This window comes from Octopus bimaculoides, chromosome 7 (genome assembly GCF_046866305.1).
Source record: "Octopus bimaculoides isolate indiv1 chromosome 7, ASM4686630v1, whole genome shotgun sequence".
NCBI lineage: Eukaryota > Metazoa > Mollusca > Cephalopoda > Octopoda > Octopodidae > Octopus > Octopus bimaculoides.
This window is the reverse complement of record NC_142934.1, coordinates 30,250,769-30,274,133: the sequence shown is the minus strand read 5'-3', so window position 1 is coordinate 30,274,133 and position 23,365 is coordinate 30,250,769. Positions and strand designations below refer to the sequence as shown.

General features: G+C 35.7%; 1 protein-coding gene across 6 annotated transcripts in view; it reads right to left on the bottom strand.

The window, feature by feature from the left end:
• The window catches only part of LOC106873263 (nuclear factor NF-kappa-B p105 subunit), a 106,724-nt gene that overhangs the window by 776 nt on the left and 82,583 nt on the right, over nt 1-23,365 (bottom strand). For 4 of the 6 annotated variants that reach the window (XM_014920555.3, XM_014920556.3, XM_089355092.1 and 1 more), the window contains 7 exons: nt 20,215-20,397; nt 18,610-18,754; nt 12,625-12,733; nt 7,734-7,956; nt 5,978-6,132; nt 2,987-3,029; nt 1,159-1,331 (listed from right to left, as the gene is read on the bottom strand). In XM_014920555.3, the coding sequence (XP_014776041.1) occupies nt 1,159-1,331; nt 2,987-3,029; nt 5,978-6,132; nt 7,734-7,956; nt 12,625-12,733; nt 18,610-18,754; nt 20,215-20,397 (1,031 nt within the window). The remainder of the gene's footprint in view (nt 1-1,158; nt 1,332-2,986; nt 3,030-5,977; nt 6,133-7,733; nt 7,957-12,624; nt 12,734-18,609; nt 18,755-20,214; nt 20,398-23,365) is intronic. The other 2 variants (XM_052969618.2, XM_089355091.1) reach the window with 1 other exon arrangement.

Genomic DNA, 23,365 nt, shown 5'->3' with positions numbered 1-23,365 from the left:
ACTGGTCACAATGCTCTTCCTTGCACTGTTTTAGTCTTTAAATAATGCTACTCGACTAGCTAGGTGGGCAGGCCAGTGTGTGTGCATGCACACGCACATCTATATACAATTGGCTTCTCTCAATTTCTGACTACTAAATTCTGTCAAAAGGCTTTGATATCCTGCAGCTATAGTAAAGATGCTATGCAATAGGTCTGAACCAAGACCTAATGCTTCTCAAACACACAGCCATACCTGACCCTAAGTATACACAGCTACAGTGCAATCTCGCTTTTTGCAGCTAAAAGCCAGCAATATAATAGACATGTTTATGTATTTTATATCTTTAGGTTTAAATTTTGCATTCTAAGCAATATATTTTTCAAATCTATATATGTGTATGGGGCAGTGGATTGGCAGAATTGTAAGAGCATCAAGGAAAATGCCTTCGGTTCTGAATTTTTACTTACTGAGTTCAAATCTTCTGGGGTCAACTTTGCTTTTCATCTCTCTGGGACCAATAAAAAAAGTACTAGTCAACTACTACGAGCAAAAAAAAAAAAGACTAACCTCTTTCTTTTCAAAATTGGTATATTTGTGCCTAAATTACAAACATAAGGGTATATACAGAAATTTTCTTTCACTATTAATGTACATCAGTAACCCTATAATTTTAAAATGTAATCTTTAAAAATTAAAAATGATCGTTTTTAACCCTCTAGCATTTAAATTACTGTCAAATGTAATGCCTACTTCTTCACAATGTTTTGAATTAATCATGCCTTATCTTGTAGCTTTCAGATTTTGATGTTTGTTTATTTTTAGAATGACACTAGGGTAAGTACAAGAGGCAGGAACTGGCCAGTTTAAGCAGAAAACAGGTAGAATATTTAAATGTTAAAAATTTAAACACTATTAAATAACCACACATCACCAGAGTGCTAACAGAATTAATAATGTCAGATGTATTTACTATGCATTACAGTATATCACAACTGCAAGCAATGAAGTATATAAATTAGCTGTTAGATGTTTTGGGACTGCTGCCTTTGGTATCTTTATTTTCAAAGGTTTGCTGTTTAGACCCTTATAATTCTGAAAGTGGTTAATGATATCTAAATATGTTTGCCCTAATTCCCAACTACGAAGACAGGGAAAAAGAAAGAATAATGTCTATACTTCAAAGATATCCAGAATAGCTTTTGTTGGACTATCAAAATGGGAAGCTTCATCAATTATATATAGCAGATCAAGATGTAAAGCAAGATCCCTCCAGTTCATCTTCAAATCTTCAGAGTCTAACATGGAAGCTAACTCTGTTCGTGTCTCTTCTGACATTTTGTGCATATCTCCTAAAATGATCAGGGAAAATTTGAAATAATATTGAAAAATACGGAAGATTCAGAAAAAATATAAAGAAGAAAATATGCAAATATTTTTACTTATTAAAATATAAATGATGAATTTTGTAGCATTTTTTTTTTTGTTTCAACATAGCATCTTGAAGCAAATGATAAAGCTATAAATAATAGCACTTAAAAATGGGATGAAATATTAAAGGCTGATATCAAAACGTTGAACTATATGAAGATGACAGAGGACCAAAATATGTGGTACATAGCTGTACTTGAGAAAAGACACCTACCATGACATAACTGAGATTCTAAAACCAAGATGCCATGTAAACAGCATTGGTGTGGGTGCTAATGCCACATAAAAAGCACCCATAGAAACCAGGCCAAAACAGACTAAGGAACCTGATGCAGCCCCAGGTCTTGTCAAGTCATCCAACAGCATGGAAAATGGACATTAAATACTGTTGATGATGATGAAAAGAAATCCAATGAATAGAAGTCTGTGAAGGCTGTGAGTGGGACACAAACCCACATCTGTAAACAAGATAGGCATTAATTTTTTTTTTTCCCTTCAAAGCATTCAGACATATGGAGGTAGAGAGAAACGAGATTCAAGCTTTTCCAAAGGACATTGCTCTCTGGATGGTATTCTGCTAGTTTATATAATATTATTTCACCTTTTTGTTAGCTATTAGATATATTGTTAGATATTAGTAATCTTTCCTTATTTACCTTCTCACAAACTTAAACACTCCAATACTGGACCTCTCAGGACTGTGAATTTGGCAAGTATTTAATAAACCAAGAAAGGTAATTTAATATGTATGATATCTAGTGTCACTTCCACATGTATATTTGTAGAAGAATCAGAAAATTTACCACAATAACTAAGTTCTAAGGAGAATGGTTTGAGGGTTAATTATTCCACTAATTTATTAATTGATTATGCATACAAGCCAGTGTATAAGCAAGGAAACAGTATCTCAAGCCATTTGAAATGTTTTTAACAATGAATAAAGTTATGTAATGATAATATTTTTTGCTTGATTGTCAACACACTGTGGTTAATGTGCCAACCAATTGAATAACCTTGGATTTTCAGTTTGTACAGATCATCCAGTGCATTTAACCTATCTGGATTACTCTAACGTCCACTGGACATTCTGTTAGCCAGATTTTATTGCATGGAGTGCTGACTAAGGTATTTGCTTGGATTGGCACCTTGCTGTACTCAAGAAGACCTGTCCACCACAGCAGAATTGATACTGGACTGGTGCTACATAAAAAACAGCCAGTGCACTCTGTAAAGTGGTTGACATTAGGAAGGACATCCAGCTCTAGAAACCATACCAGAACAATGGAGCCTGGTGCAACCCCTGGCCTTACTAGTTCCAGTCAAACTGTCCAACCCATGCCAGCATGGAAAATGGACATTAAATGATGATATCTAATCTTTTTATCAGGCATATATATAGTAGCATGTGATTTGAGGGAAATTTGTCATTTCTAGCCAAACTATCTAATGAAGGCTATTTGCATAAAGTAGGGTATCATAAAAAGTCTTCACAAGAAATTTTTTTTTAACTTCCTCTATTCTACACAACAAAGCCCTCCACATACCTTACTACAACTTTAAAAACTAAATAAATTACCTTGAGATAAAATTGTTTCCTGTGTCGATGAAACGGTCTTACTCTGTAACAATAAATAAAATCAGTTTTAGTTGCATTATTTCCTAATTGGCAAAACTATATATACCACTAATTTACTCTTAAATAGTGCATAGTGCCACAAATATAGTTGCAAATTATCCTACATCTGTGCCATCCTGATAAATCTATTTGCAGGATAAAGAACATTTCATGTGTTTGCATGACATATCTTCACTTGTGCAAGTAAAAAGGCATTGACATCAAAGTAATATAGTCATATCTTTCTTCCCTAAATCTCTCCCATCAGTTTCAGCTTAATGGTTGACATTTCATTACAACATTACAGCTAGATTAACTTCAAACTTTACTATAGCCATCCATCACATTACACGTCTATAGGATGCAACAGAAAAACCTCCCATATTCTACACAGCCATTGGTGAGGTACTGGTGAACTTAATCAATGAGTTATGGTATCTTCATGTGGGCAATATTTCACCATTTGTATCTAAGTTATTTTCATGGTTTGGACTGGTGCACATTATGTGTCTGATTTTGAAGCATTTATCAAGTGTGTGTGTGTCTATCTCACTCTAGACCCTGAACAGAAGGTACATGATTCAATTTGTTTCAGTTTCAGTGACTGGCAAGAAACAGCTTCTTCCATTAATATATATATTTTAAAGCCTACTTAATCATTTATATTAATTAACTACCTCATTAATTTTAAAATTCAATTGTATACTTTTCACTTTGATGAATAAATTTTCTGAAGAATTTGAGTCATTTTACAACATTAGAAATACACTTTTATGTGAACTCAAATCATTAATCATAGGACATCATCTTAAACACTTCCCAACCATATGGTACCAAGTTCAATGCCATTGCATGACACCAGGGCATACATTCTTATAGCTCCAGTGCAACCAAAGTTTTGTCAGTGAATTTGCTAGGCAGAAAAGCATGTGCTATATATATATATAAAATTTCATCATTTGACATGTGGCACATGGTACAAGTAATATCGATTTGATGGAGGGAGCGAGCTTATGTGAACACAAACATTTGATCATTATAAACGAATCATTTGTGTGGTTGTCCGATAAGAAATTGCCAAACCCTCATACGTCATCTAACAATGGGAGAGTCCATGATAGAGGTATGTTGGTGCAAACAGGGAAAATAGAACTCAAAATTAGTGCCAACACACGAAACTCTCAGATCTTGAATCACTCTGTTGCTTCTACTAAATGTTTATATATATATATATATATATATATATATATATATATATATATATATATATATATATCAATTTAATACACAACTGAAAGAGCTATTAATAGTTGTGTATTAAACTGACATTTATCTCACTGGCTGGACCACTTTTGTTGATTCTACCTATATTGGATCTATAAACTCTATGTGCGTGTGTGTGAGGGAATACCTTCATGTTACAAGAAGGTGACTATAAGTAGTATGGGTGGATAAGTGAGAGTGGCAGACAGAGCGGTATACAGTAAGTGGTGAACATAGGTGGAGATATGATCAATTTTGGAGGAAGTAGGAGTGGGTCAGGTGGCAGCAAAGATTATGCGAAATATGTGGGGTTTTATGTGAGAGAGTTGCATAGTATTAAGGAGAAAGTCAGGGGTACACAAGAGTGGAAATCGTGGGAGATGAACAGAGGTAATGAGGGGAGGGCTGCCATTGGTAAAATGAAGAATGTGTGTAAAACAGAAAGCAAGTGAAATACATGCAGTTCTGCTCTTGTAATCCGAGTACTTGAGTGAGTAGTGCCATAATCAGACGTGTGAAGAAGATTGGTTGTGGAGGAAGGAAAGCTCATCAGAGATAGATTGAGTGCAAGGGTTATACACACACGTGCATGTATGTTGTTTTACAATAGAACTAAAAAAAAGTAAAGACCTTCTTTGGTCATGAATGACCATGGCACCTAGAAAGTTCCCCTCCAAGGCACAAGTCTGGGCAAGGTTTTTTGTGGAAGACCAGTAGTTGCCCATGCATACAAGTCTCACCTCTCCATGCTATCGATGATATCCAAGGGAAAGGCAAAGGCTGATACAGCTTAGCACCAGTAATATCACAACTCATTTCTACAACTGAATGAACTGGGGCAACATGTAAAAAAGTGTCTTGCTCAAGAACACAATGCACAGCCTGGCCTTAGAGCATTGGGCTCACAATCGTGAAGTAGTGAGTTTGATTCCAACCTCTGAGCCATGCGCCTTCACACAATAGAACTAGGCAGACAGTATATTGCACTAGGCAACAAAATTTTTGTTACTATTAGACAAAATGGTGCTCATAGGTAATTTGGGAGCGCTGATTCTGAATCTGCAATCATTTTTTTGTCTAGCACACCCTGTTTTTGCACTATCTTTATTATACTGCTATCAAAATTACAATAATGTGAAAATTCATGACAAATAAAATGAATATATGTTAAGCATAAATTACAGTTATTTGGTATAAGAACAATAGCAACTAGGTGGACAAGTAGCTCTAAAATCAATAAAACACAAAACAAAAGTGTAAAGTGAATATTATTAATTTTATGTTTTACATAAATAGCTTTGGGGGTCTTCTTTTATGCCTATGTTGTATGTCCAGTTCTCTGTGAGGAGAACCTTACTATAATTACAGCAATAACAAAGTAAAATAAATTTTCATCTTGTGTGGCAATTTAACAGGTAGCCTACTTTTCCTTCTATCAGCACTTATCTTTGTTTCAGTGATAAGTATATGAACGAAAATCAAAAGCAAATAGCCTACCACTTTATCAATATTATCAATTGGTTGGAAAAGCTGATGCTGTGAATAACTAAAAAACTACACATACTGTCTGAAAACTGATGTTAGATTGGGATTTAACACCCTAAAATTACACTAAATCATCTGAAAAAGTTTGAATAGCATAACAAAAAGTTTTTTCGTTGCCCAGTGTTATCAACAAATGAATTTTACCTCAGTTTTTAAATATGCATCCTGAAAGTTTTTCATGATTTTCATGGAAATATCTAATTCCATTCGTTCATTGCTTACACTGTCTTCAACCTGTTGGAGAAAATTCATTGCATCTGTGTTTCCATTAATAAATGCTAAGTTAAAGGGTTTAAAACCTACAAAAAAAAAAAAAAAAATCAATCAATACATGTTATCTTTTCGCATTACAACCAAACCAGCACAATGATCCCTCCTCAATAAATTTAAATCAATGCCAGTTAAGCTTAATCATTTTAACAACTTATTCGCAATCAACTTTTCTTGAATGCACATCCAATAGAATATAATCAACTCATTTCTTTTTCATCACTACAAGGGCTCCACAAATACTAGACATGTTTCTTTCACTTTCATACATGACTTTTTAATTCAATATCGCTACTGCCTATGGACATGCTTACACAATCAAAACACTGAAACACCCATGAGTTTTGGAAATATTTTTCATTCTCAGAACTGTCAAAGACAGAAGTAAACCACCCACATCAGTTATTAGTTGTCAGGACAGTACATCCTTCAAAAATTCCTTGCCTCCTGAAATTCACCAATGCTACTCCTGATATGCCCATTCACCCATTCCTCTTTATGGCTCTTCAATGTCTACTTTCCAGTCTCTTTATGTTTCATTTTGTGTACTATGCATGCACTTTTGTCTGTCATTGATGTCTTCCATTTCTTGACATTACCTCTTTTACCCTTTTCCAATAAGTTGCAGTGAACCTGAGCACTTTATACAATAAGCTCATTATAGATTTCAAATTTTTTGGCACAAGGCCAGCAATTTCAGGGGAGTGGGTACATCAATTACATTGGTCCTAGTACTCAACTGATAATTTATTTTATCGACTCCAAAAAGGATGAAAGGCAAAGCTGACTTTGGCAGAATTTGAACCCAGAACACAAAGACAGATGAAGCCACTAAGTATTTTGCCCAGCATGCTAACAATTTTGCCAGCTTGCCACCTTAATAAGCTCATTATTACTATTATAAATGTCAGGGATAGTATGTACATTTATAGAGTAAACCTTACTATAGAGATTATTTATATATTTAATCACTGTATATAGGAGTCTACGTATTTTTGATTAGAAAGAAAATGTAGGCACCATTTTCATAACACGATTGAGTAGTTCATGATATGAACACCTGAAGCTATGAAATGTCTTCTCAAACAATCCATAAAATAAGTAAATTTATAAATTCATCCCACAGATAATAACATTTTTTTTTTTAATAAGGAAAATAATGTAGAAAGGTGAAAATCTTAAAAATGAGAAACTTTATTTCAAGTAACTGCTTAATAGCAACCCAGCTAAGACTACCCCAAATCCCATGATATAAACTTCCTGTTTTAAAGAGATCTAAATTAAAGCTTACCATCAAACTTCCATGTTAATATATGTTCCAAGCCACAGATTAATAATTATTTACAAAATTAATTGAAACAAAGTCAGTGCATTTCAACAGGAATATTGTAGTTAAAGGTTAAGAAATAGTGTTTACCACTTGACTGACCCTGATATAATGATCTAGCTATTGTTGTTTGTTATCAGCAATATTTATGAAATATTGATGAACAAATAAAAACAGCCAATAAGTATGAAAAAAAAAAACTGAGATGTGATTGAGGCAAGATGTGGATCCAAGCTTGTCACATCTTCCTTGTCAGTGTCTCTATAGTTTCATAAAAAATTTCAACAGCAAAACAAAACTCACCTTCAGAATTACAGGTCTTTAGGCATTGACTGATTCTGTAGCACCAATCTTCGGTCTCCAATGGCCACAAAAGTTCTTTTAAGCATTCTGTGTTGTTATGGATGATGGCCAGATGTAGAGGATTATTACCACTGGAATCAACAAGTGATTGGTTGGCACCATTGTGCAACAACAGTCGAACTATTGGTTTTTGATTTAACAATACAGCTAAATGAAGGCAAGTCTTGAAAATAAAAATTTAAAATAAAATGAAATATTAGCTTTAAGAATAAGAGGAATGAGTTCAACAGTTAAAGATTAAGAGATATATATGTTTTCCTATTACATTCTTTAAACTATTTATTTAGATAAACCAGTTCAAAGAAGGCTTTTATTCAAACTTTATTTCTGCTTGCCATCTAATCCATTAATCATAGAAAGACAGTATCCATCTATTAATATCATTCAACATTATGCTGCATTTTCGTACTCAATACAAAATAAGATATCTATATTTTTATCTATTATTTACTATTGTAGAAAGGAATTAATGATAGGATATTATAATTCATAACAGTCTTCCCTACTGAGTGGAAAGTTAGTTACGGTGCATTCAAAACATATAGTCCTTTAGATAAAAAGCGGTCTTCATAATTCGTCCTGATCTCAGTTTTCTCGTCTCTTTTTGTCCTTGAATAGTTGGCATTCTGTTACCCATATTATTCTCATTCAGGCACTCTTGTTGTGATAGCATCCCTCCCAAAGCCAGGTTGGAAGTATCCATTTTGATGGTAAGTGGTATTCCAAGTTGTGGAACAGCAAATATAGCATCCACCAATGTTGTAATTGGTTTGAGCTTAGAGGTCTTAATGCCAGGAAGTAGTTTGTATGTGGTGCATTTTAGGCTTGACATGGACATGCAGAATGACACAGGTTTGAGCGTGCCCTCGAAGTCACTTGTAACTGCTGAGCGTTGACTGAGTATATCAATTCCAATGATGACTGGAGCTACAAGGTGGTCAGTCACAAGAAAATTAGCATTATATATGTTATTTCCCAGTTGTAGTTTGCTACTGAATTTGATTTTAATTTCCAGTGCTGTGTTGTTGGCCACGTTAACTTTTTCTGGGAAGGTATGATGGTATTGTAATCTCCAGACTGCAAGAAGATTCGCTTCTATAAATGTCCTGTCAGAACCTGTGTCAAGAAGGGATTGTGTATTGTTGTTCTTAATTTTAACAGGTACCAGCCATCCTGTACCGTTTGTTACTGCTAAAATGATGGATGATAAGGTCCCATCATTGTTTTCTTCTGAGTCTCTCTCGGGATCTGTGATAGCTACTGTTTTTGGGAAGTTTCGTTTGTTTCTTGGTGGTTTTTTTGAGAGGCAGACTTTCTTCCAGTGGCCTTTCTTCTGACACTTTTTGCAAGTGGAGTTTCTTGCCATGCATTGATTTTTTTTATGGATGTCTCCACCCCACCAAAAGCATGCTGATTTAGTGGTTGCAAGATAGGGTGGTTGATCAATACCAACTGAGCCTTGCAATAGGTTGCAAGTGTCTTCACTGGCCACCTCCATGGTTTGAGTAAGCTTATAGAGTGTTTCTAAACTGTCATCTGATGACTCAAGAAGTCTTTGTCTGATTGATGGTGATTGAAGCCCAGCCACAAAGGTATCACCGATTAGAAATTCTTAGTAACAGTCTGTGGTAAGGCTTGGATTTTACACTTCTTGGCCAGCACCTGAAGGCTTGACATAAATTCTTCTATAGATTTGTTTTCCTTTTTTTGAGTTTGTAGCTTATGGTGCATCATCATATTTGAACCTTTCTTTATGAACTTTGAGTCCAGGCATTCTATTGCCACTTCGAGGGCTTCGGATTCTTCGATGATGGGGTAGGTCCTTGCTCTGCAGAAGACTAAGAGTATCTTCAGTTTAGATTCATCTAGAACTTTTGCCTTTGCTATGTAGATGTATAGCATCCATTTCCAGTAAATATAATCTTCTTCAGTTGGGTTGTCTGGTAGAGTCCTCTCGAATACTTTGGCATCCATTTAGAATGAAGTTTGAATAAAATTTGTCATAAACCAGTTCAAAGAAGGCTTTTATTCAAACTGCTCGCCGTCTAATCCATTAATCACAGCTGTCCAACGATTATGACACGTTTTATATTAAGTAAAGACAATATCCATCTGTCAAAGTCATTTCATACTCAATACAAAATAAAATATCTATATTTTTATCTATTATTTACAATTGCAGAAAGTAATTAATGATAGAATATAATAAATCATAGTAGTTTTCCTATGACAATATTCTTTATTAACCCATGCTAGCATGGAAAGCGGACGTTAAACGATGATGATGATGATGATGATGATGATGATATTTAGATTTAAATAGAACTGCTTTCTTTAGTTGTTATTATTAGGTGGCAAATAGGCGCATCCATAAAGCACAATACAAAATGCCTTTTGTTTTAATTTTCATATATGCTCACATTTTGCCCTGAGATGCCAGCTGGACACCTCATCACCACTATTTATCTCTTTGCGGCTACTACTGATTCATTCTTACTCTCTTTTAAATGTGAGTAATCATGTAACTCCTCTACAACAATAACCTGCTCTTCCCCACCTCCTTCTTTCACACATTAACCCTCATCTCCTAGTAGAAAGCACTCATACTTGGATTTCATAATCTTTCAAGGTACACAGCGACTTCACTATTGCCAAGTACACACTGTAAAATGGTTATTGCTAGGTAGATTTATATCTAATCCATGCAATAAACTGCTGACTGTTAAGAAACTTATAGTAATTGTTAATCTATGGCTGTAACAGACAAATTTAACCCTCTTGATACCAATTCTGAAATGGTGCATATACCAGAATGATCCATGCTGTTCTAAATACCTTATAGCATCAATGCATGACTAACAAAGAGCTGTACCAAGCCATCCTATATAACACAGAGACAATATGAAAACACAGGCTGAGATTTACTGGTCTCTGTTGGTATAACAAGGAGATAAGTTATTCAGTGGCAACCTTCTCATGGTAAAGAAGTGTAGCAAGTCCAGAAAAGCTATTTTTGTTATCGTATTGTAGCACAACTGTGCTATGGCAACTCTGGCCAATCAGGGCTGGGTGCGTATTAATACCAAAAGCTGTTCTCTGCCCAAGAAGAATTAAGCGGGTGTTTTAACCAGTTAGCAAAAAGACAGCAGACCAGCAACATCGGTTGTCAAGCATGGGAATAGCCCTTTTGTTTTTCACACCAACTTTGCACCACTAGCTCTGCATTATATCAGCCCTCAACTCTGGTTACATCATGAACAGCCTATTTTGTTTATGCCAACTGCACTCCACAAAATTCTGAATGACATCAGCCCACAACTCTAGCCATGTCATGAGCAGTATATTTTCATTTATGCTAGCTCCATTTCTGTTAGCTTATAACGACTTCCAACTGAATCCATTTTTCAAATGTAAGTTATAAAGCTTTCTCTGACTCATGCACATACACCAACTATCCTCATATTACTTGTCAGCTCTCATTAGCCTTTAATAAATTAAAATATTTTGTATAAAAATGCCTTCTGATATTTTCATTACACATGTTTCTCAAAAGCTCACATACAGGACCTCTCTATGAACACTTTCACTAAAGTGGTGACCCTTTACCAACATTCTCTCTATAGAAGGAAGCAGTAGACCAGCAAAAAAATACTACATCAACCAGACACTTGATGCACTCTCCAAGAACTTAAAAATGCCATAGATGATAGAAAACCTGCCTGAGGCTGCTCTAGATTCAATTATACAAAATTTCTGTTGAAAAGTAATCTAAAAGAAAAACTTCCATCAAAATTTTATGTTAATTTGTTTCAAACATCAGCTTAATAAGAACAGTTATTTTACTAAATTCTTCATTATTTTCAAAATTAATCGAAACTAAAGCAATGTATTTCAAGAGAAATATTGTAACAAAAGGGTCAAATATAGTAGACCATGTATAACCATGTCCTGTCCTATTGTATATAATAGTGGTGTTATTGTTGTAGTTTTCTAATCATTCCTAAATTTTTACTGAAGATTATAGTAGGTAAGAAAGAATTGGAATCACTTTTATCTCTTCCCACTTTATACAAAGAGTAGTTTCAAATAGTTTCTTACCTTTATACTGGAATATACTATAGCAAGTGAGCAGCATTTAACAATTGAAGCCATGGTTGTTAAAAAAAAAATACTCATTTCTTTAAGTAAACATGCTATGCTATCAACTTTCTCATAGGAATTAAAAGTACAGTTGGCTGAGATTGATTACTTTTAACACAGAAATAGTGGCACCAGAATTGTAGATATGGGCAATGTATTTACTTCTTTAATAGAACCAAACATATATATATATGTGTGTGTGTGTGTGTGTGTGTGTGTGTGTTTATGCAGATGGATGCTGACAGCTCCATAAAGAAGTGGCAATTTCTCAAAGTAGACGGAGCATGTGGATGAGGGAGACCAAGGAAGACACGGGATGAAGTACTGAAGGACAACCTCAGGATGCTGAATCTTTCAGTACTCAAGAAGACCCATACTCCACAACAGAAATGTTAAGGCTGCTCCATTTGGTGAAGAGGAGTGCCCTACAAGAGTCCTGTGCCAGTGCCACGTATTAAGCATTCATGTTGGTGCCATGTAAAAGCACTCAGCATACTCTGTAAAGTGGTTGGCATTAGGCATCTACCATAGAAACCATGCCAAATCAGACTGGAGCCTGGTGCAGCTATCCAGCTTTCTATCTCTGGTCAAACCATCCAACCCATGCCAGCATGGGCAATGGATGTTAAACGATGATGATGATGATATGTATGCATGAGTGCATGGGTATTACAGAGAGAAAAAGTCTTACCTGTAAATTAAAATTCTTGCAGTCTATATCATATCGTGTAGTTACCAAAACTTTTAGTAATTTTTTCACAATGTCAACTTGATTGTTCATGACAGCAAGATGCAGGAGGCTGTGAAAAAGAATCAAAAAGAAACATTAACTCGTTACAATGATGACAAGATTAATTTGATAAAATATTAAACAATTCAGATTTGAAAATGGAAAACAATATAATTAACTTTACAAGCACAACTGTAAACACTGATGTATGTGACACAGTTATTCATATACAGGCATTCTTCAGATTATGTTGTTTTGGGTTATGTCTTCTTTTTACTGTGTCATTTTTTAAAAGAAGTTAATGGATAAAATAAAGTTCAGATCGAGATACCTAATGCCTTGCTGTACTCAAAAAGAACCATTCTCTACAACAGAAATGTTAAGGCCACATCCCTAGGTGAAGAGGATTGGCCTGCAAGAGTCCTGTGCCAGTGCCACATAAAAATGTTCATGTTGGTGCCACATATTAAGCGCTTGTGCCGGTGCCACATATTAAGCACCCATGCCAGTGCCATGCTAAAAGCACCCAGCACACACTGCAAAATGGTTGGTGTTACAAAGAATATCCAGCTGTAGAAACCAAGCCAAATCAGACAGGAACCAAGAGCAGTTTCCCAGTCAAATCATCCAACCCATGCCAGCATGGAAAACAGACGTTAAAAGATGTTGATGATGTCAATCTCAGCAAACATTTTAAAGCATAGTAATTTTAAAAAACATGTAAAAAGCAACACTAAAGTGGAAAAATCAATAAAATACATGTGAAAATATGTGCAAATCATTAATTAAAAAATCTAATAAATTAGAAAAAGAATTCTTTTTTGTGTTACATTGGCTAGTGTCCTCTAACAGAGCTCCAAATCAACCAAAGATGTGTGAGTGGATTTGGTAGACAGAAACTAAAGGATGCCTATCATATATGTGTATATATATATATATATATATATATGTAGTGAAACTACCTCCCGCCATTAGATACAAACTACTATCGCCATTACATACAATCTTCTCATTTAAATATAAATAAATGCGAGCGTAGTAGAACCCATTCCTTGTCCATCACGTGACTGATCATTATTCGAATCGGCAACTTCTTCGAACCGTTCCCGCCAGAACACGAACTGACCAATCACGGCCCCTAATAAGGTCACGTGATAGAGTAAAATTCTGAAGGCATTTGGAGCCCATAGTTTGTTATAAATAGCTTTAACTCATACCCAATAATTGGTCTCGGTCCAGTTTCTCTTTGAGAACTGTTCCGTGTACCACACGACAGCAGCAGCAGTTCCTGCGATCACTTCGTCCAGCCACGATGACCTCCGCCGTCGCCACATCAGCAACAAGAGTCTACGACTACTAACCAGCACCTACCAAGCAGCCTCTACGCTACCAGCGTCAACACGATTTACTATGTACACCACACCAAACTTCGCGGCACATCTCTCTCTTCGATTCTGTTAGGTGACTCAGCTTCACCACGGTAAATAAACAGACAAGAGTTCTTAAACAGACAAGAAATTCTCAGCCAGCGATGAACATCTGTATAACAAGAATCACGGCCCGGCATCGATGCCACGACATCACAACTAGTGATCAGCACTGCCACACTCAGCCTCTCCTCACTTTCACATACAGAACTTTTCCTATAGTGTACTAACGATCTGGTATAATTGTTCACGTGTTATTGACTCTCTTTCTATCTGCTGTAATAACTCACACATGTATCACTCACATACACACTTTACTTTGTATGACGGCCTGTCTTTGATTATGTTCTTATATATCGCATTCACACTCACTCACAGACATACATCTTTAACGCTACAATAAATATTTCTGTTATTCATCTAATATGGTTGTGGTCTTTCATTGCTGGTCATCTATGTTATCGTCGTATAACATATCATCTATATCATATCATTTGATATATATATTTGTATGTTCGACCGTGTGACACGTTTAAATAAAAGGAGTCCTCTGTTTGTCCATTCGTCACCATTTCTCCTTTTTATGAGTTCGCACGGTTGTCCCTTACATATATATATATATATATATATATATATATATATATATATATAAACAAATAGTAAATGAGTATATGCATATATACGTACAGGTATGTGCATACCGACATCCACCTGTATGTATAGGTGCATATCTGGGTACAGGACATTGCAAACAAACGTAGACGAGAACACACGAGCCACATAGAGAACATTCTCCTTCATCAGCCACCCACGTTTTAACACCGGCGTTTCGACGAGCTTGGGCAGGACGCATCGCTAAAACGGCTCGTCCCATGGATCGCAGATTAAATTTGGATACGCAAATTAAATCTAGCCATGGAGGAATGTAGTGGCGGACAAAAAACAAGACAGGAAAACAAACAGAAAAGGCTTTATGGCCAGACGAGAAAAATTATGTGTGTATGAACGCGATGAGGCACGGACCCGAGAGGGACAAAGTGGTGCGTGCGTTGCTTGGCGAAAGCCAAGGAAGGAAAGGATTATTGACCGGAAGCATGTGACCATGCCGGTGTAAAGGGAAGAGAGAGAGTGGTAGAGGGAGAAACAGAGGGAGGAAGTAGAAGAATAGGTGAGCAACGAGAGGAAAAGAGAAAGAGAGGAAATACGAGGGGGAAAAAGAGATACGTAGTAGTAACAGAGGAAGAACGAGAGGGGTAAAGCGAGATACGTAGTAGTACAGAGGAAGAACGAGGGGGGGGGAAGAGAAAGAGATAGAGTAGCGTCGGAGGATATGAGTTTACGAAAACTACTTACATTTGGAAGACGCGTTCAATCATGTAAAAACAAATAGTAAATGAGTATATGCATATATACGTACAGGTATGTGCATACCGACATCCACCTGTATGTATAGGTGCATATCTGGGTACAGGACATTGCAAACAAACGTAGACGAGAACACACGAGCCACATAGAGAACATTCTCCTTCATCAGCCACCCACGTTTTAACACCGGCGTTTCGACGAGCTTGGGCAGGACGCATCGCTAAAACGGCTCGTCCCATGGATCGCAGATTATGGCTCACCTATCGTGCCCTGAGTACATTGCGGATTTTTCTGGTTAATATATATAAATTTATATCACAGACTCCTCAGTATATTACAGGTATCTGTGCCCAATAGGTATTTATATTTTTTTAGATTATAATTATTTCTGTGGTAAAATTAGCATTTTCATGCCTAAAAATTAATAAATTAATAAATAAGAATACAGTACAGTACTGTATAACACATTAGATAAAATATATTAAAAGAAAATACGTAGTATACCATAGATGAGTAAACAAAGAATCGCACATACTGTATGGAAAACAAAACTCAGGAGGCAAGTATGTGGTGTTGTTTTGCATTTGTGTGTAAAATTGTGAATTTATTTCAAACCCTATGATGTCACTCAAACATTTTGCATCTTCTAAGCTAAGGTTTCCAGCAGTGAACCCAAGCGCCAGAGGAAGACGCTTACTATAACAGAGAAGGTGAGACTCCTCAACATGCTTAAGGAAGGGAGAAAGATGAGAAAATATAAGGGCGACAGCAAAAGTGATTTTTAACAAGATGGCAAAAAGGGTGGTAACTTTCCACAATAAGTCCATCATAAGGATGGAGTCTGCATTAGCCCTTTGGATCAGTGACTGCAAGAAGAACACTGCACTGGATGCCAACACCATCTGTGAGAAGGCCAGACAGCTGTATGGCAAGTTTATGGATGGTGGTGACAACAACCCAGATGACCCTGAACCAGGACCATCTATGGCATCTCCCACCAAACCAACCGAACTTAATGCCAGCAAGGGTTGGTTTGATAAATTTCAAAGGAGGTTCAAACTTAAGAATGTGTCCCTGCATGGAGAAGCTACCTCTGCTGACAAACCTGTTGCTGAGGAGTACATGAACTAGATGTTCAAGATCATTGTCGAGGAAGGAGGATATTCACGTGAGCAAGTTTTCAATATCGACGAGACTGGCCTCTTTTGGAAACGGATGCCATTGTGGACTTCCATTATGAAGGAGGAGGAGGCCAGAGCCCCTGGATTTAAGATGTGCAAAGATCGCGTCACAATTATAATGTGTAGAAATGCTACAGACTTTATGATAAAGCCAGGGCTTATTTATAAGTCCAAAAACCCTAGGGCCCTCAAAAACAAAAAAAATAAGAACCTGCTGTCAGTGCATTGGATGCACAACCAGAAGGCATGGATAATGAAACCACTGAAACAATTCAAACTTTGTATGAGTCCATACCTCATAGAATTCAAGCTGTAATTACTGCCAAAGGTGGTCCCATCCCATATTAAAATAAATTTGTTAGAAATTTTAAGGTGTTTCTATTATATTGTCCAACCTCTGTAAATATATATCTATATATATATATATATATATATATATATATATATATATATATATATATATATACAGACAGACAGTGTGTGTAAGTTGTCTAAGACTCCATAAGTCAGGAAAAATGCACTCATATATCTGTCAAAAGACTGCAGTCGCCATATTTCATTCCATATCAGCTATCTCTGATGAGTGCTGGGTTACATAATTGGATTGTTACCTAACACTCCGTTAAATCCCTGACACAAAACCAATTGGTATGACTGGCCATAATGGATATATAATACTGTACACTTCAGATAATAGACATATATATATACATATATATATATATATATATATATATATATATATATATATATATATATAAGGATATTATTGTTCACAATAATATCAAGTGGTATCATCATCATCATCATCATCATCATCATCATGTGTAAATAGCATGTGTAAATAACCATCAAAGTAATAACATAAGGTAAAAAATTATTAATTAATAATTAAGGGTGTTACAAGTGGCACCAGCATGCTAAAAATAGCAGCCACAAATTTTCACTGATACACATTAATTAAAATCAGAAATGAGCAGAAATTTTAAGTCCCCATACCATTAACAAAAAGAATTCTTTACATGCTGGTGCCACTTGTAGCACCCTTAATTATCAATATATATATTTAAATAATCAGAAAAAGAAAATTTTTGATAAACAAACAAACAAGTTGAACCACAGCAGGATGAAGCTCCATATACTAGATTGAATGTGCTACGAAGATGAGGAATATTATTTTCGGAATTTCTTTCATAAGCACCGACTAACACTGGAAGCAGAAACGGCCATAAAAAATGTTATGTCATGTTTTGTATTAAAAAATAATCAACTGATGTGGTTCAATTTGTTTGCTGATCAAAAATTTTCTCCATTTTCTGATTATTTAAATTTGATTCGTGATAAACTTATGTTTATTCTGTTGTTACTTGTACCCTATGAGCATAGTGTGCCTGCATATCCATGCCCAGGGATAGCACAGGTAATTGATACTGATAGTAAATATGGATACTATTATTCCTTAGTCAGTTACTACAACTGCCAACTCTGCTTACCTTATCGAGACCTTTGGAAATGTGCTGTGTGTGAGAAGACCCGGCAAGCCAAGTAAGATCGTTGCCAGTGCCCCTGGACTGGCTCTTGTGCGGGTGGCACATGAGATGCACCATTTTGAGCGTGGCCGTTGCCAGTACCGCCTGACTGGCTCCCGTAGGATTTTCGAGCGAGATCGTTGCCAGTGCCCCTGGACTGGCTTGTGCGGGTGGCACATAAAAGACACCATTTCGAGCGTGGCCGTTTTCATGCAGGTGACACGTAAAAGCACCCACTACACTCTCTGAGTGGTTGGCGTTAGGAAGGGCATCCAGTTGTAGAAACTCTGCCAAATTAGATTGGAGCCTGGTGTTGCCATCCGGTTTCACCAGTCCTCAGTCAAATCGTCCAACCCATGCTAGCATGGAAAGCGGACGTTAAACGATGATGATGATAAAACTGTTGAATAAAACAAAAAGGTAAAAAAAATACAATAAAATTACTTATTGCCATTGTCATCAGGAATACTCATTGACTCCCGGTGATGAAATAATAACTCCTCAGAATTGCCAGTTTTCACAAAGCTCCGTAAAGCTTGCAGTGATTTTTCAGACATGTATTCATAATCAATTTCATCATCAAAGGTTGCTGCAAACAGAAGAAATGGAAAGAAATATCTGTTAAACACAACCCCTTGATGTGTTTTGTAACTGCAAGAAAATTAGATATCAATCTAGAGAAGAAGCTAACTAATCACATGTAACATTCTCTTTTCTGGTACCTATTACAAGATTTTTCCCTTCATTTTGTATTCAGTTTTTACATGATTGCATATAAGCTACAATGATGTTGATGCTGTTATCATTTGCATATTTATTTGTCTGTTAGTGTTTATATGAAAAATTGTGAACAATGATTTTGTTGCTTGCTTCTAATGGGTCACTCACTGGCTCACTGCATTTCTAATAGCAAGACTCACAAAGTATTATCTGTGTAACTCAATGCAGAGTAAATAACTCAAAGGATTTCAGTTGTAGAGTACCATATATATATGCTCACACACACATATATATGTGTATTATATGTGCATACTTATGTATATGTCACACATACACATGTAAATGTATATCATATATATGGATATATGTATGTATGAATTATCATGTCATCAGAATGAGTGATAACAGAATTCCAACAACCAGTTCCATAATGAAAGATAAAATATAGGAAGATGATGGCTGAGGTTACTAGGACAAGCTGAAAGTTAAACTGAAAGCAACAAATAAAAGATTTCCTGAGAATCATTTGAAAAAATCTATAATGAATTGCAATGAATGAAGGTTAATTTGCTGTAAAGTCATGAAAAATATGAATTAAACCGACTGGATCATCTTCAAGAACTGAGAGCTAAGACAAAGTCTTGATCTAATATGCCAGTTTGTTTACATAACAAGCCCCTTTGATAGACTTGTTTGTAGATCTGTGAACTTATCTGTAAGACATTGTCTGGAATATAGTCTCATAAGAAGTATAAGATATCAGAACTAGAAAAACAAGAGCTTTCAAACCCTTGTATGTCAAAATCAATGAGAGAATCCATTGTTATGTATAATATCCTTCCAGTTTCCCTCTGTCGAATTCCACTCACAAAGAACCAGCCAATCTAAAGTTGTTGTAGAAGATACTTGCTCAATATTACATAGTGTGTAACTCAACCTGAAGCCATGTAGTTGGAAGGTAAACCTCCTTATCACATCCAGGTCTGCACTCATGTAACACAACTGAAATAAGATGATAGCAGTTACGATATTAACATGAGATTCAGTGATAACATTTAGACTTGAGGGAGGGGAGTATTGCACTTTTAAACTTATCAAGCTCAGATATCTGTTACCTGTTGGATAATCTTTCATTATCATGTAGGATTCCCAACATTCCCAATGAGGTGAGGCCTTCATTAAGTAATACTTCTCTATTTCTCTCCTCTCTTTCTCTCTATCACTTTATCTATCTAAAAGTTTAAGATTGGGAAAATTGCAATCATAAATATGAAAAGAAAAAAAAAGAAAAGAGCCATAATTCTTTTTTTTTTAAATGTGAGATATTACAATTTGTATAGTTTGAATCACTATCAGATTCAAATCCAGCAGCATCTGTCTCATCTCTCTCATCGTTTATAGGTTCAGCACATTCTCTATGTTTCTCCAGATGAGTTTGCACATCAGAATCTTTCACAGAGTTTAGGGTTAAATTGTTCTGCGAATTAGTCTGTTGACCTGACCGTTCAGCATCTGAAAAATTACATTGATTTTAGTTTGATAAAGCACAATGCTGGTATTTATCTATACGAGTTTAATACAGTTTAATCTAGAGGCAGGATTTGCATCAGTGTATTAGTAATATATCCAAAAGATTTCAGATGTGCATCCAAACAAATACTGTTAGTCAGTCACCATAATTTCAATGTCTTGCTTCACTGGACTTTAACACACTTAAGTTTTAACGTATAGTATCTAATTTGATAGATGCCCACAAGATCATGCACCATCTTTCCAACGACAGCTTTGACCATCTTTTTGAATTCAGCATTCTACAACTCATGGACATGCTCATAAAATCAAAACTCAGCATAATACCCATGACTTTTGAAGAGATTTTTTTCATACCTTGAATTATCAAAGCATAGATTTACACACATTAGTTGTTAGCTGTCAGGATACTCTATCCTTCAAAAATTCACCAACAGTACTCCTAATGTGCCTATACACACTTTCCTCTTTATGGCTTTTTTACTGTCTTATTGTGCTTTATTCTATGTACTATATATTTACTTTTGGCTATCCTTGTTTTCTTTCTTTAGTTGACTTATTGTTGCTTTCTGTTCCCTTTTTTTTTACCTTTTTCCAAGTTGTAGTGCACCAAAGCACTGTACACAAGAAGCTCATTATTATTATTATTATTATTAAGGTAGCAAGCTGGCAGAACTATTAGCACACTAGGCAAAGAGCCTAGTGGCACTTTGTCCATCTTTATGTACTGACTTCAAATTCCACCAAGGTCATCCTTTCAGCGTTGATAACATAAGTAGAAATAAGTACCAGTTGAGCACTGGGGTTATTGTAATTAACTTATCCCATCCCTTAAAATTGCTGGCCTTGTGCCAAAATTTGAAACCACTACTGCAACTACTATTACTACTACTACTACAGTAAAAAAATTAATTTATGCTGTAAGAAAAAACAAATTAGTATTCAACATTTTGAGTTGTAGCACTTTATCATGAGGCATAATGGCCAATAGAAGTAAAACAATGGAATTAGGTTTTTCAGTCAAACAAATCAAAGGAGACAATGGTTGAGAGCTCTATTGTTTCTTCTTCAAGAGTATAGGCCACTTATAATTGAATTCTATGTTGCATAATTTTTCGCTTCTATATTTATACTCTGCCATGAATGTCTCCCTTTCTCTAGTTCCTTTTGTGTTGATCTACGCCATGAGTTCTTAGGCCTACCCCTCTTTCTATATCCATCTGGATTCCACTGTAAAGCGCTTTTCGCTGCATTTGGTGTGTCCTTTCTAATTGTGCTACCAATCCACTTCCACTTTTTCTCAAATATTTGCTCCCTAATCGAAACTTGATTCGTTCTTTGCCATAGCTCCATATTGCTTATGTTTTCGGGCCATCTGATTTTAAGTATACTACGCAAGCACCTGTTGATGAATGATTGTATTTGCTTATTTGACTTAACTGTTGTTCGCCATGCCTCAGCCCCACACAATAACACCGCTTTTACGTTAGTGTTAAAAATTCTTATTTTGTTCTTTATTGAAATTACACTTATGCTCCCTTCAGCATAAATTAATTATTTTATATTTTGGTTTGTATTGTTTGTCATTCCTAAGATCATTTGGATATATCACCAACACATTAATGCAAATTCTGAATCAGATCCTACCTGTGGTTTAAAATGAATTAAATTCGTGTTTTTGTACCACTATAATTTCTGCAATCTTTTCACATTAATCTACCATTGTAATAGAGAAAAGTATACAGTCTGATATGTTAGATTGTAAGATTTGTGTAAAGAGAGAACAAAAAAAAAAAATTTAAACATGTAATGGTGCATTGTGTAAAAAGGTGAATATTTATAAATAATCAAAGATTGGAACTGTGAAAAGAAGAAAGTAAAAAAATACCAAAGAGTAAGTGAGAATGTAAGAAAGGGTGGATGAGAATGAAAAGACGCAGAGTGGGACAGTGAAATTGCAAATAGAAGAGTATGAAGGTGACCGCCTGAGTAAACTAAACTTTACCAGGTAGTGATCTATGATGTAACAAAGATAAACCACAATATAAGAGAAAGAATCTTTGATTTGTTTCAGTCATTAGACTGCAGCCATGCTGGAGCACCACCTTGAAGAATTTTTAGTCAAATTAATTAACCTCAGTACTTTCTTTTAAAGCCTTTTTGCTTTTGCTGAACTGCTAAGTTATGGGAACGTAAACACACCAACACCAGTTGTCAAGCAGTGGTGGGGAACAAACACAAATACAAAAACACACATATGCATATATATATATATATATATATATATATATATATGATGAGCTTCTTTCCATTTCCATCTACCAAATCCACTCACAAGGCTTTGGTCAGCCTGAGGCTATCGTAGAAGATACTTGCCCAAGGTGCCACAGTGGGACTGAACTCAGAACCATGTGGTTGGTAAGCAAGCTCCTCACCACCATCGTTTTAATGTTCACTTTTCCATGCTTGCATGGATCAGATGGAATTCACTGAGGCAGATTTTTTATGACTAAATGCCTTTCCTGTACTCAACCCTCATTTGTTTTTAAGATGGTAGATGGGAAACAAACAACATCACTTGTATGCTGATGACACTCATTTACAACCGTCACACGATGTCAAAACAAGGATAAACACAAACACACACAACAGGCTTCTTTCAGTTTCCATCTACCAAATCTACTCACAAGGCTTTGGTCAGTTTGAACTATAGTAGATAACACTTACTCAAAGTACCACAGAGTGGGACTGAACCCGAGATCTCATGGTTAGGAAGTGAGCCACACCTTTGCTTAGTCTATATCAGACTAATTAGTAAATTATGTTGTAACAGAATGAATTATCCTTTAACAGTGACTTCACGTAAGTGTAACAGTAAAAGATTTCTACAATATCAGACAGACTGTGACTACACTATGTGTAACAAAGAGTGAGTGGTAATGTATCAGAC